Source organism: Schistocerca piceifrons, chromosome 7 (assembly GCF_021461385.2).
Source record: "Schistocerca piceifrons isolate TAMUIC-IGC-003096 chromosome 7, iqSchPice1.1, whole genome shotgun sequence".
Lineage (NCBI taxonomy): Eukaryota > Metazoa > Arthropoda > Insecta > Orthoptera > Acrididae > Schistocerca > Schistocerca piceifrons.
Genome location: NC_060144.1, coordinates 100,861,791 through 100,875,924, shown reverse-complemented (window position 1 = coordinate 100,875,924; position 14,134 = coordinate 100,861,791). Strand labels below are relative to the sequence as shown.

The following is a 14,134-nucleotide window of genomic DNA, read 5'->3' as shown; positions in this document are numbered from 1 at the left end:
GACTGATGCTATAGGAGGTGGTGTGTTCATTGCAGTTAATAGCTGTTTAAACACAGTTGAGATCGATAATGGGTCGGTCTGTGAAATAGTTTGGATAAAGCTGTCAATCAGACAAGGATTGACCATTGTATTAGGATGTTTTTATAGACCATCAGCATCTTCAACAAACGTCGCAGAACGTTTCAGGGAAAGTCTTGAGTACATAGGAAGTAAATATCCAAATTATCCATAGGTGGAGACTAATCTAGCTTCCATTGACTGGCAAAATTACACGTTTATCACAGGGGGTAGCAGCTAAGATTCGTATGAAGTTATTCTAGGATCGCTCTCAACATACAACCTTGAGCAATTGGTTAGAAAACCAACTCGAGATGTGAACATATTAGATATCTTGGCGACAAACAGACCTGATCTTTTTGAGGAAGTTAATCTAGAAGAAGTTATTAGCGACCATAATGTCGTTGTGGCTTCTATGTCAGTGGAAGTTGCAAAAAAAAAAAAAAAAAAAAAAAAAAACAAGGAACTTCGTAGAGTTTTCTTCTTTGGGAAAGCAAATGAAATTATCATTAATGAATATCTTCATCGTCAGCTCCAATCACCGTGGGACAAAAAGATATTGAGCATCTTTGGTCGGAATTTAAAGGTATTGTTCACCACGTGCTAGAGAAGTATAAGCCCAGAAAAAGTATAGGGGAGGGAAAGGATCCACCTTGGTACAACAAACATATTAGGAAGTTGCTGAGAAAGCAGAGAATTTTTCACAGTCGTTTTAAACGTAGTCACTGCCCCGCTGACAAACAGAAATTTTGCGACATAAAAGCAGCTGTCAGAAGGACAATAAGAGACTCTTTAACAAATTTGGAAGCAATATTTTATCTGCAGATTATAAAAAATACTCCAAAAAATTTTGGTCGTCTGTAAAATCTATGAACGCTCAAATAATTCAACACCTTCTCTTGCTGACAGTACGGGTAACATAACTGATGATGATAAACAGAAGCCCGAAATTCGAAACCTAGCTTACAGCAACTCGTTTACAATAGAGGACTGCAGCACCATTCCCCCTTTAAATTATCTAACAAACCCAAGGATGGCTGACATAGTGTTTAGTATATCTGAGATTGTAAAACAGTTAAGATCCTTAGACGGCAGGAAGGCATCTGCCCCAGATGGGATTCCCGTTAGATTTATGTTAACTATGCTACAAATATAGTACCATTCGTATCCGTCATCTATCAGAGATCATTGGAACTGCGACAAGTTCCATGGGACTGGAAGAAGGCCCAGGTCATAGCAATCTATAAAAAGGGTAGAAAATCTGATGCACACAATTATCAGCCAATTTCACTGCCATCGATTTGATGTAGAATCATGGAACATATCTTGTGTTCAGACATAATTATCTTTCTAGACTCTGAGAAGCTCATCTGCAGAAGCCAACACGGTTTTAGGAAACAGCGGTCACGCGAGACACAGCTGGCCCTCTTTGTACATGATGTAAAACACGGTCTAGATACCGGCTCCCAGGCTGATGCCATATTTCTCGACTTTCGAAAGGCGTTCCACTCAGTTCTACAGTGCCGCTTGCTACAAAAAGTGCGCCCTTACGGTGTATACAATGACATACGCGGTTGGATAGAATGACTGCCAGTTATCTCTCAATATTAGAAAGTGTCGCCTTGAATGGGGTAACTTCAACAGAAACAAGTGTAACTTGAGGTATGCCCCAGGGCAGCGTAATAGGTCCTCTGCTTTTAACGATTTACATAAACGATTTGGTTGATAGTATTGACAGCGGCCTTAGACTGTTTGCCGATAAGGCTGTAGTCTACAGGAAAGTAGTATCACACGAAAGTTGTGAACAAATCAATGAGGATTTGCAGAAAATAAATGAGTGGTGTAATGACTGGCAGTTATCTCTCAATATTAGAAAGTGTAATTTACTTCGTGTAACAAGGCGGTAACAGATGTCATGTATCTATGTGTGACTTTTCGAAATGATCTCAAATGGAATGATCAGTTTACACAAGTAACGGGTAAGGCGAACTCTAGATTGCAGTTTATTGGTAGAATCCTGAAGCGATGCAGTCCTTCAACAAAAGAAATAGCTTACAATACGTTAGTTCGTCCAGTCTTAGAGAACTGTTCGTCGGTACGGGACCCTTACCAGTTGGGTCTGATTCAAGAGATTGAGAAGGCCCAAAGAAAAGCGGCAAGATTCGTGACTGGTATATTTAGACATCACGAGAGCGTTACATATCTCATAGAAAGTTTGGAGTTGGACACACTTGCAGATAGACGAGACGCTAAACATAAGGTTCTGCTCTCTAAATTCCGAAATCCAATCTTCACTGAGGATGTAGAGCATATATTATTACCACCAACTTTCAAACCACGTAGTGATCATCATTCAAAGATAAGGGGAATAAGATCTTGTACTGCGGTGTTCAGAGAGTCGTTTTTCCCTTGCGCGATTCGCGAGTGGAACGGTGAGGGGGGTGGGGGAGAAATATGACTTTGGCACGAATTGTGCCCTCCGCCACACACCGCTTGATGGCTAGCGGTGTATTTATGCAGATGTAAATGTAGAAATGCATGACATGTTCACGTATATTTCATAAGAGAAACAGCACAGTAATGGATCAAACATCATCAACCAGACTTTTAAGGTCTCTTAATTGGTTACTATTACATCAAAAATGTTACTAAATAATGGTATGTTAATCTGAATAAAGGTGCTATAAATGTGAATGAAGGAATGGTATGTTCATCTGAATTTTTAGCACCTGTTAGGCATAAGATTCCACGACTGTTGCAAGTTACATAATTATCAGAACTCGTCACCTGCATCTTGCTTATTATTCTGATCAATTGCCTTAATTAGTTACTAATTATCCAAACGCTCATAACTTTTCATCACATGGCATTATAAAGTATACAATAATTCTTTTGCGAGTGGGTTCTTTGTACATTTTCTTGCAGGGCACTAAAATAACAAAAAATTGTAGCATGAACAATTCTTATCACACTATAACAATCAGTAACCACTAGTAGTACAACAGAGATGTATAACAATCTGAAAACCCAACTTAAAAGATACTTAATGTACAGAGAGAGCCTAACAACACAAAGTATCAACTTTGTTGATGTCTTTGCCAGAATGCAGGTCAAATTATACCAATGTCCCTTATGCCATGTTGTAGGTCAAGGCTACATAGTTTGTGTTGAGTCCTCATAGTCAATTTCAGCATGATTCAAGGCATGCATAGATGTTTTGTAAAAGTTTAGTACTATGGCAGGATAAAAAGTTTAAGCAATTTATCATGATTTTCGCTGTTGGCGTTGTATACACAGTTTGGTGTGTTGAACGATCTTTCTGAATGATCCTGTCAAAGCTTCAATGCTGAATTATATTTTCCGATCTTGTGGAGTGGACAGAAATATTAAGTGGAAATTGGGAAGTGAATATGCTGTTAATAGCCTTTTGAAAAACTTTCTGTTGAGTATCGAACTTCTGAATGCATGTCATTCTTTATTCATCAGAGTTTATAAATGTATGATGACATCACTAATTAGGTACAAGGGATAATTAAGAACAGTGACAACTAAGAGGTATTAACTGAGCTGAAAAGTGCAAATAACATATTAGGTATTCTCAATATGCAATAATGTAAAAATTGATGTAAATTAAATTGTGTGTAAGTTTACAATATTTTTGTAATACATTCCTTGCTTTGTTGAGGCAGTATTTTAATTGTTGCCTATATTCATTAATGTGAATTTCATTATCCTGGAGTTTTGGCACTGTTGGTCTTATAATTACTATAAACATCAAGGAAAAAATTTGTGTTTATTAAGGCTGTGATGATCTACTTCTACCACAATTCAAATCGAAATTTTTTTGTTACATGTAGCTACTAATTGTGTCTTTATTTAACATTGTACTAGCAGCCTTTACAAATATTTTCATGTTGAGATATGAGTACAAGATGATCACTATGAGATAATGTGAGGTCACACATGAGAATGGGTCATGCTTTGAATGGAATTGCTATCTTTACCAGCAAAATTGTGGGCACTCACGCTACACAAATAGCATATCAAACAATCATGCTCTATGGCATTCCCACTGGACTAATACTGCAGACACTCCAGACAGGGTGAGGTGCTAGTTGACAAAATGTTGATTGAATTGTTAATATTAGCAGGCGCAACACAGTTGGTTCTGTACTCCATGATTCTGTTTGTGAACAATGATTAACTAGAGTTGAAGAAACAGTTTATTCTAGAAACAGCCTCTTCGTTTTCTACATGCACTGTTTTCTCCACGGAGCAATACTGTAAACAATGTCATTAACATAATTTACATCCACTCATTTGACAGCAGACTGATATTAAAAGTGTAATAGGTTAAGTAACAAATTCAGGAGGAGAGCCACAAAAAGTTCTGGTTTCTTAAAAATTAGTTTCATTTGTAGCTATTTGCGTTCTTTTCCATAAAAAAAAGATTATTTATACTGTATTCATAAATGTTTCAGACAAACGATATATATATATATATATATATATATATATATATATATATATATATATATGTGTGTGTGTGTGTGTGTGTGTGTGTTGATGCATATGTATATATGTGTGTGTGATTTCAGAAGCATAGCATTCTGTTATGTATTCACTTAAAATGGATGATAACTGCTCTTGGGAGATCTGGTTTACTCACAAGATAGATGTCTGAAGTAACATTGTTGATCTGGTAATGATGTCATATAATTTTTACTCTTTTCAGGAAATGTTACAAAGAGTACAGTTATTTAAAGTAATGATGTTCTGTTGATATGGACCCATAAAGATATACATTGCTATTAGAGTATCAGTCCATTATATGTTAGTGTAATTACTCAATAATTATTGTGTTTGTGTTAGGTGCATGCCGGAGGTTAAGTTACCATTTCTGGAATGCTGACCACCCTGCAAAATAGCATTCGAGATTTGCTGTAAATCTAAGGGGTGTTTGATGAAAGCTTTTCCTTAAAATTTCAATGATCAATTTATCGATTCTTACATGAATTCATGCTCGCAAGTCTGTTCAAAAGCTTTTCCTACCAGCTTAATGCATTCCAGTCTTTGACTATTCGAGTGATATACTTTGCAGACACTGAGTATGGACCAGTCACAGAACAGCATGTACTGTGTCACGTGTTTATGGGCTTTGTTTTATAGTGGACAAAGTGTTGTCCTTAGTTTTGTGATCTTCTCATCTCGTGAGTTCCACATGTTCTGTTCTGGACGACTAATGTCGCAACTTGCTCATGGACTCTAGGTAACTGAATTGACATTACATTCTGATGGCTATTCTCACACTACAAACTACATCTACAGCTACACGGATCCTCTGCAAATCACATTCGAGTGCGTGGCTGGGGGGTTCATCTGGCACCTTCACAATTCTCTATTATTCCGATCTCGTATAGAGCGTGGAAAGAATGAACACGTGTATCTTTCTGTACGAGCTCTGATTTCCCTTATTTTATCGTGGTGATCGTTCCTCCCTATGAACGTCGGTGTCAACAAAATATTTTCGCATTCTGAGAAGGAGGTTGGTGATTGGAATTTCGTGATAATATTCCGTTACAACGAAAGACGTCTCTCTTTTAATGATTTGCAGCCCAAATTCTGTATTATTTCTGTGATACTCTCTCCCATACTTCGCGATAATACAAAACGTGCTGCCTTTCTTTCGATGTACTCCGTCAGTCCTACCTGGTAAGGATCACACACCGCGCAGCAGTATTCTAAAAGAGAACAGACAAGCGTAGTGTAGGCTCCTTAGTAGGTCTGTGACATTTTCTAAGTGTCCTGCCGATAAAACGCAGTCTTTGGTTAACCTTCCCCACAACATTTTTTGTGTGTTCCTTCCAATTTAGGTTGTTCGTATTTGTAATACCTAGGTATTTAGTTGAATTTACGGCTTATAGATTAGACTGATTGATCGAGTAACCGAAGTTTAACGAACTCCTTTTAGCACTCATGTGGATGACCTCACACTTTTCGTTATTTAGTGTCAATTGCCACTTTTCGCAACATTCGGATATTATTTCTAAATCGTTTTGCAGTTTATTTTGATCTGATGATATTATTAGTCGATAAACGACAGCGTCATCTGCAAACAACCGAAGACGGCTGCTCGGATTGTCGCAAAAATCGTTTATATAGATAACTACCTTGAGGAACGCCAGAAATCACTTCTGTTTTATTCGGTGACTTTCCGTCAATTACTACGAACTGTGACCTCTCTGACAGGAAATCACAAATCCAGTCACATAACTGAGACGATATTTCATAAGCAGGCAATTTCACTACGAGCCGCTTGTGTGATACAGTGTCAAAAGTCTTCTGGAAGTCCAGAAATACGGAATCGATCTGAAATCCATTGTCAATAGCATTCAACGCTTCATGTGAATAAAGAGCTAGTTGTGTTTCACAGGAACGATGCCTTCTAAACCCATGTTGAATGTGTGTCAATAGACCGTTTTCTCCGAGGTAATTCATAATGTTCGAACACAATATATGTTCTAGAATCCCGATGCATATCGACGTTAACGATATGGGCCTGTAATTTAGTGGGTTACTCTTACTACCTTTCTCGAATAATAGTGTGACCTGCGCAACTTTCCAGTCTTTGGGTACGGATATTTCGGTGAGCAAACGGTTGTGTATGATTGTTAACTATGAGGCTACTGCATCAGCATACTCCGAAAGGAAAGTAATTGGTATACAGTCTGGACCAGAAGACTTGCTTTTATTAACTGATTTAAGTTGCTTCACTACTCCGAAGATATTTACTTCTACGTTACTCAATTAGGCAGCTGTTCTCGATTCGAGTTCTGGAATGTTTACTTTGTCTTCTTTTGTGAAGGCATTTCGGAAGGCTGTGCTTAGTAACTCTGCTTTGGCAGCACTGTCTTCTATAGTATCTCCATTGCTATTGGGCAGAGAAGGCATTGAATGTTTCTTGCCGCTAACATACTTCACATATGACCAGAATCTCTTTGGATTTTCTGCCAGGTTTCGAGACAATGTTTCGTTGTGGAAACTGTTATAGGCATCTCGCATTGAAGTCCATGCTAAATTTCGAGCTTCCGTAAAAGATCACCAATCTTGGGGATTTTGGGTCTGTTTCAATTTGGCATGTTTGTTTCGTTGTTTCTGCAACAGTGTTCTAACCCATTTTGTGTACCAAGGAGGATCAGCTCCGCCGTTTGTTAATTTATTTCACATAAATCTCTCAATTGCTGCCGATACTATCTCTTTGACTCTAAGCCACATCTGGTCTACACTTATTTTATTAATTTGAAATGAGTGGAGATTGTCTCTTAGGAAGGATTCAAGTGAATATATATTTTTTCGCTTATTTTTCGAGGATTTGGGGATTGCAGTGTTCTAACTCGCTACGACACCTGTGTTCACTAATCCCTGAATCGGGTTTGATGCTCGTTGTTAACTCAGGATTCTTTGTTGCTAAGAGGTCAAGTGTGTTTCCATGACCATTTACTCTTCGCGTGGGCTCATGATCTAACTGCTCGAAACAATTTTCAGAGAATCCGTTAGGCACACTTTCGGATGATATTTTATGCGTACCTCCGGAATTAAACATGTATTTAGGCCAAAATATTGAGGGTAAATTAAAGTCACCACCAACTATTATCGTATAGGTCAGGTATGTGTTTAATATCAAACTCAAGCTTTCTTTGAACCTTTCAGCAACTGTATGATTTGAATTGGGACGTCGGTAAAACGATCAATTTATTTTTTTATTCCGGTTGCCAACAGTGACCTCTGCCCATACCAAATCACAGGAAGTTTCTACTTCAGTTTGGCGACAAGATAAAATACTTCTGACAGCAACAAACACGTCACCGCCAACCGTGTTTAGCCTACCCTTTCGGAACACCGTTAGGTTCTTCGCAAAAATTTCGGCTGAGCTTATGTCCGGCTTTAGCCAGCTTTCAGTGCCTATAACAATTTGAGCTTCAGTGCTTTCTATTAGTGCTTAGAGCTCTGGTACTCTCAAAACCACAGCTACGGCAATTAACAAACGATATACCAATGGTTCCTGTATCTACGTTCTTCCTGTGTTCAGCCTTCACTCTTTGTGACTGAAGCCGAGACCATCTAACCTAAAAACCGCCCAGTCGACGCCACACAGCCCCCGCTACCCGTGTAGCCGCCTCCTTCGTATAGTGGACACCTGACCTATTCAGCGGAACACGAAACCCAACCACCCTTTGGCGCACGTAGATGAATCTGCAGCCCACACGGTCGCAGAACCGTCTGAGCCTCTGATTCAGACCCTCCACTCGGCTCTGTACCAGAGGTCCGCAAGCCTGTTTATCAGACAAACCGGGGTAGGCCTTACGTGCTGCCGCTTGGGAAGTCTTTCGGCGCCTGCTTCGCCCCGGGGCGACGTTCCACTCTACCACAGGTGAAGGGTCAACTTCAGTGCGAGCAGTAACTGGGATTACCACTGGTGAGGACCGATCTGCATTATGGTGAAGTTCCAGGAAGCCTTTCGCAGCTTGGTACAATACTCTGTATGCAATCTTTCAGAGTGTTAAGTAGGCCTTCGTTTGTATTCATACTTAACTTGCTTTGTTCAAAGAGACATGTTATGAGCCATGTCTGAGGTATAGTATTTGATTCTCCTTCGTTTACCAGTACAGTCGGAGGTGATGGCTACATCACATTACAGCTTATTCAAAGGCGTTCTTATCTGCCGCTATGTGAAGAATTTTTCTTTGTACAGTTTCTCAGATAATGTGGCATTTTCTACCACATGGTCACCAGGCGGATTGTGTAATCCATCATTGGTTATTGCTTTTGAATTGAGTATTAGTGATAGGTATTTAGTTAAAAGGTGTATCATTTATCTTCCTTCCCAAGTCACTTTTAAAATTAATGCTAAATTTCTACTGTACACATGATTTATTACTCAGTCTAGAGTCTGCGTTTAATTCGTACACGAAGTTTACTGTTAACTCTGACTTCAACAGGACTATTAGTTCATATGTAGTAAAAGTGCAATCAGCAGACGCTGTCCCAAACAGCAGTCAGCAGAAGATCGTTGAAATCTTTGCATACATCTCAGAAAGTAAATAGTGTAGCTGAGATTCTGAGACAACTTGTTTTCGAGATTACATCTGACATAATCATTATATTTTATGTTCTTTGGCACACATCAATTGACTATCAGATGGAGGCTCACATTCTCATTGGTCTTGGTCTACATCCATGTCATATGTAGTATACTTTCGTTGAAAAAGCTATAAAACTTTGAGAAGTAGCTCTGGCCCTAAATTCTTTCCAGTATTCATTGATGTCTCCCCTTGTTCCAATTGCAAAATTTGATTATTTTGTACTGCATATTTTTTAAAAACGTTCTCAAATAGCGTTATCAGTTACTCCTTGCGTAATGATTGTCTAGACAAAGGCCACATTTTCAGGTCATTTTTTTGAAGTCACATATCCTTATGTATTGAGCTGAGTTAGGAAAAAGATTAAGAGGCATACTACCGTCAAAGCCTAAAATCAGATTCTCATTCCACCTCTATATTGGACATGCAACAGCTTGCTGCAGTCATGTCTGTAGTTTTGGAAATGTTATAACAATTAAAAATCGTAATATGTGCATTTACTACAAGGACTTCTTTTCTTGTGTCTTCAAAACCACTAACTCAATATGATACTGGGGTATACACCCTAGCGCTCTATACTGTAGATTATGACTCCATAAGAAGAAATCCAAACTGCCATTCACATCACTGTGCAACATACACAGATAATAATATGATACTGGTAGTATAGTATCGGGCCGCATATCTCGTTTACACCCGAAAACTGGAACACTTATAAGGGTTTGGAACTTTGGAAACTTTTTTCCATTTTAAGTTATTACCTATGTGTGCACTTAATCTTAAATTTATAGGACATCGGGTAATAGACACATATGTTTGCCAGAAAGTACAGTGGTGCTTTATTTTGTCCACATGAGTGCAGGGTACAGGACAGTGGGAGCAGCTCCAGACTGCGCCTCTGCAGTGTGGTGCTCCCTCAGCAACAGCGACTACTTGCTGTGTGCAGCTCTGTGGGCGGCGCCTGACCTGGCATGGAGTCTGCTTCCAGCTCTGGATGCAATGTGTCGGCTGCCTGCACGTGCATGTTTCATGTGGCCAGCCCGGGCGTGAACACCTGCTCAACAATAAACAAAAAATATGATGTTCCTCTGACACTTGCGTACTCTCCTGTCTCATCAGAAAATGTTAGTCGGCTTAACAAAAACTTCCATCTACAGTTGACACAGATATTAACCTTAAATTTTGTAAGTATATAACACACTGAAGAATTGGATCACATACAACTTGTTTTTCTGACTGATTTCCTTTGGTGTAGTTGCTGCTTCAAATATCAAGAGCAGTGCTCTATGCTATAACTTTTGTTTGTAGCATATTCAGCTATACACAGTGCAGCTTTAGGTGGCTATTTTATACCATAGTGATCTGATATATACAGGGTGATTTTCATTAATGTTTAAAATCTCTCAAAGCGGAGTATAAGACTCTGAGACAAGAAATTTAATACAACATACATGGAACCAAAAACGTCAGCAAATATCCTAAATGTGGTTGACGAATTTTGCACATGTTACATGACCAGTCTATGTACCTCCCCACAGGTGCAGTGGTAGTGGTCAGTACTAAACACTGCTCTGCTAGCGTACTACGTTTTCCTAATGGTAGGTAGATTCACCATAGTCTTGTAGTGCCACTACGATGAACACTATAGTATTACACTGTATAATGCAAGAATAAACGCAGAATAACCTTGTGGAGTAATGTGTAGAAGTGCCACTACAGTGTGGATAGGATAGACTGATCTAGCTACTGCACTTGCATTAAAGTATGTATCCCGTGGTACCATCATGTGTGCTACATTTGTCATCCACTTGGTTTGGGGATTTCCTGAAATTTGCCACCATATGTGTCTCATGTCAAATTACTTATCTCAGAGTCATCTACGTCACTTTTGGTTTCCTAAACGGTAGTATGAATCACCCTGTATTCTTATAATGGGGATAAAACTCAGGCAGGTATAATCTATGTACCTGTGATAACTTCAATTCCATCATTGCTAAACATACCTCCTTGTAGAGGTCGGTAGTATGCACACATCTCAAGCTGTAAGACTTATGGCATTTTGATGCTAAAACTCAGTTTCTGTAACTCGTTTTAAATATCACTCCTGAAACATGTCAAAGCGCTTAAAAAACTGTGGTAACTCACTGACGGTCACTAAGAACCTTCGAAACATATGATTAACGTTTCGCCATATCTCAGTGAACTTTCAACTATTTTTCTAAACTTGTGTGTTGGTATAGACATATTGTTCCACCAGAAAGCGTAACTGCAGTAATTTTCATTCTGATTACAACAAAGGTTAAATGACAGGCAACTAAATGATTAGCTCAGAAATGAATAGTGTGTGCTGCTCAAAACACAACATGCATATTTAATGTATGCACTAATGGTATAATACTACAAACAAATATCCTCGAACCACCTGTCTTGTCTAGAGACGAATGCCTTAAGCGTCTGAAGTGTCAGAATAATATATATTATCAACTAGGGACTTAAACCTACAAGAAAGTACACTCAGAATCGCAGTCTACATCATAACCATTAGCCCCTTGCATTGCCTACACGCCTCAGCTGCTGTTTAACTTTGGCTGCCCGCCTGCTCTCTCCACTTAGACCCTCCTCATCACCGCTGTCGTCGGCGTCGTCGTCTGCTGAGCCGTCGGTGTCGTCGTCAGCAGCGTCTCTGTTCTCGGCTGCTTCATCCACCGCTTCATCTTCATCGTCTGCGACAACGAACGGCGTGCAGTACGCCACGAGTAACACTCCAGCGATCAGCAGGACAAGGGACGCCTTCATGGCTGCAGTTGTTTCTACTACGCTGGATGCCTCAATACAAGTGCCATTAGTGAGCACACCCACCTCCTCTTATACGGCATGTCGGACACTTATCTCCCAAATTGTGGCATTCAAGGACAGCTACTTAGTGCGTACTTCAAAAGCGCGATTGGCCATATCGTCGTCATAACTTACTGCCACAAATATCTTGGGGGACTTGGTATGCAACCTTGATGCTTAATGTGATTGTAAGCAATTGTAAGTAACTTGAAAAATGAAATTGTCTCCTTCGTATGGTCAAGTGCTTATAACAGCGCTGACTTAGAATAACGACTAATTTAAAAACGAATAAGACTTTCATCTACTGTTAATCTGTTCATTGTTCTCGTTGCCTTACGTAACAATTGTCCAGATTTAGTTAAAAGTGTACAACGTCTTCCCATCATACTCTGTTATCTTATGTTGAAAATCGTTACTTCGTTTTACCAATAATTAACACCAATAATTAACAATAAGCTCTGGATTTGTTTAACGTGAAGCATAAATTTGTCTTATGAAACCTATCCACTTGTTAAGAGTTTCTCTAAATTCTCCTTACTGTAGATTATTACAGGTAGGTAGACTGTGAACATCAATATCGACGTTTGGTGCCAAGCAGCTACTTTCCACATTAGTGATTTTCTTTCATTTCTTTCATCGTTTCTCCCATGCACACAAAAATAGCAACAGTGAGAGCCATTAGCCGGTTATCACTTCCGTCAAAGTATTCCATTTTTCTTTCTTTATTAATCACGCTATTTGTATATGGACTGACCCAAATAGGATGGGATACATCACGTGCCTCCACTCCGATGTTTATCTGACTTTGAGGCGTCGTTCATCACATATTGGGTATTAATTATTAAACATTGTTTCCATCCTGAACTAATACTCATTATCAACATCATTAAGACGTGTGGTCTTTACAGACACTGAGACTTTATTTTATACGTTGTGGCTCGGAAGCAACCAGACACCAAAGGCATTTTTCACGAATCTCTTGAATGAAATCCTTGCTGTGTCGGTCTCGAAGCATTCGTCTTGCCAGACATGCTCTGTGGGTGACAGAACAGAAGGTCAGTTATGCCATTTGTAAATCTGTTCGTTCCTGAAGACATCTGTGCCATTAACTGCAGTGTTTGATTAGCATATTGCAATTGGCAACCCAGTTATCAAGGGTATAACAGCAGAACTGCTTCTTATGAGCTTTCAGTAGGGTGTCTATGGACACGTTGCTGGCAATCTAACCACCACAAATGGCAGTGAGACTTTTCGCTACGCATATTCGACTAGTCTTTCGTCTCTTTTACATACTCGTCTAGATGCCTATTTAGAACGTGAGACATGAGGCTTGTATGCTCATTCCAAATGTAACATTGCTCATCTTAGACATTTAGCTGAAAGAACAATTCGTATATTACGAGTGTACATCTAGAATTCCTAATTTTCCTCATAAAATAAAATAAGATTTTAATCTTTTCCGTCTTAACCTTCTACTTTATTAGTTTACTAATCTACTACTGCAATGTATTAGATAGCTCAGCAGTTACAGGCAGTGTGTGATGCAAATCGATATTAACAATCAGACCTAGTTTGTCATTGAGTAATATGCTATAAATGCCATTCCATGTAGCCTGAATCTTTCTTGGCTGCTTATAAATCAACTTCACGTTTAGGAAGTGTGAGGTGGGGTGGTTCTGGCCGCAGTGTGCATATGCTGAGAATGCAAAATTAAAGTACCTGTGATCAGAAAATGAAATGAAGCTCCCTATGCAATCATGTAAGTTTCCTTATAAAAGACAATGAAACGATATGCGTAACGGATAACTACTTATTAACTTCTGAATTTAACAGGGGTAACCTCATCTTTAAATGTAAATAGTTCTGTATGAAATACATTGGTCAACCACTTTACAACAGCACAGTTTAGTTGAAGGTGACGTCTTTCTGTTAAATGAAAATACAGGCTTATAAAAGAAGCTGTTTATATCCATTAACGAGCATTCAAGTGAGAAAACTTTCAACAAGATAGAATACCGGAAAGTTGTAACGAAAAGTGAACTCGGAAATCAAACATTCTTCACAGATGCAAAAGGTATCCCGCAATTCGAAAAACTAACTGC

At 39.0% G+C, this 14,134-nt stretch overlaps 1 protein-coding gene across 1 annotated transcript; it reads right to left on the bottom strand.

Annotated features, from left to right (window-relative positions):
- Positions 1-10,012: 10,012 nt before the first annotated feature.
- LOC124804687 (nucleosome assembly protein 1;2-like) lies at positions 10,013-12,042 on the bottom strand. The gene is made up of 2 exons (XM_047264937.1): positions 11,780-12,042; positions 10,013-10,251 (listed from the first exon to the last, which is right to left on the bottom strand). The coding sequence occupies exons 1-2, from the start codon at positions 11,991-11,993 to the stop codon at positions 10,127-10,129; spliced, it is 339 nt and encodes a 112-aa protein (XP_047120893.1). The 5' UTR covers positions 11,994-12,042; the 3' UTR covers positions 10,013-10,126.
- Positions 12,043-14,134: the final 2,092 nt, after the last annotated feature.

What these genes read in the sequence shown, in the direction of transcription:
- LOC124804687 (XM_047264937.1), bottom strand. Translation starts at nt 11,993, where the DNA reads ATGAAGGCGTCCCTTGTCCTGCTGATCGCTGGAGTGTTACTCGTGGCG. An exon ending in GAGCAGGCGGGCAGCCAAAG is followed by an intron (nt 10,252 to 11,779) that starts TTAAACAGCAGC and finishes ATTGTTGAGCAG; the next exon opens with GTGTTCACGCCCGGGCTGGC.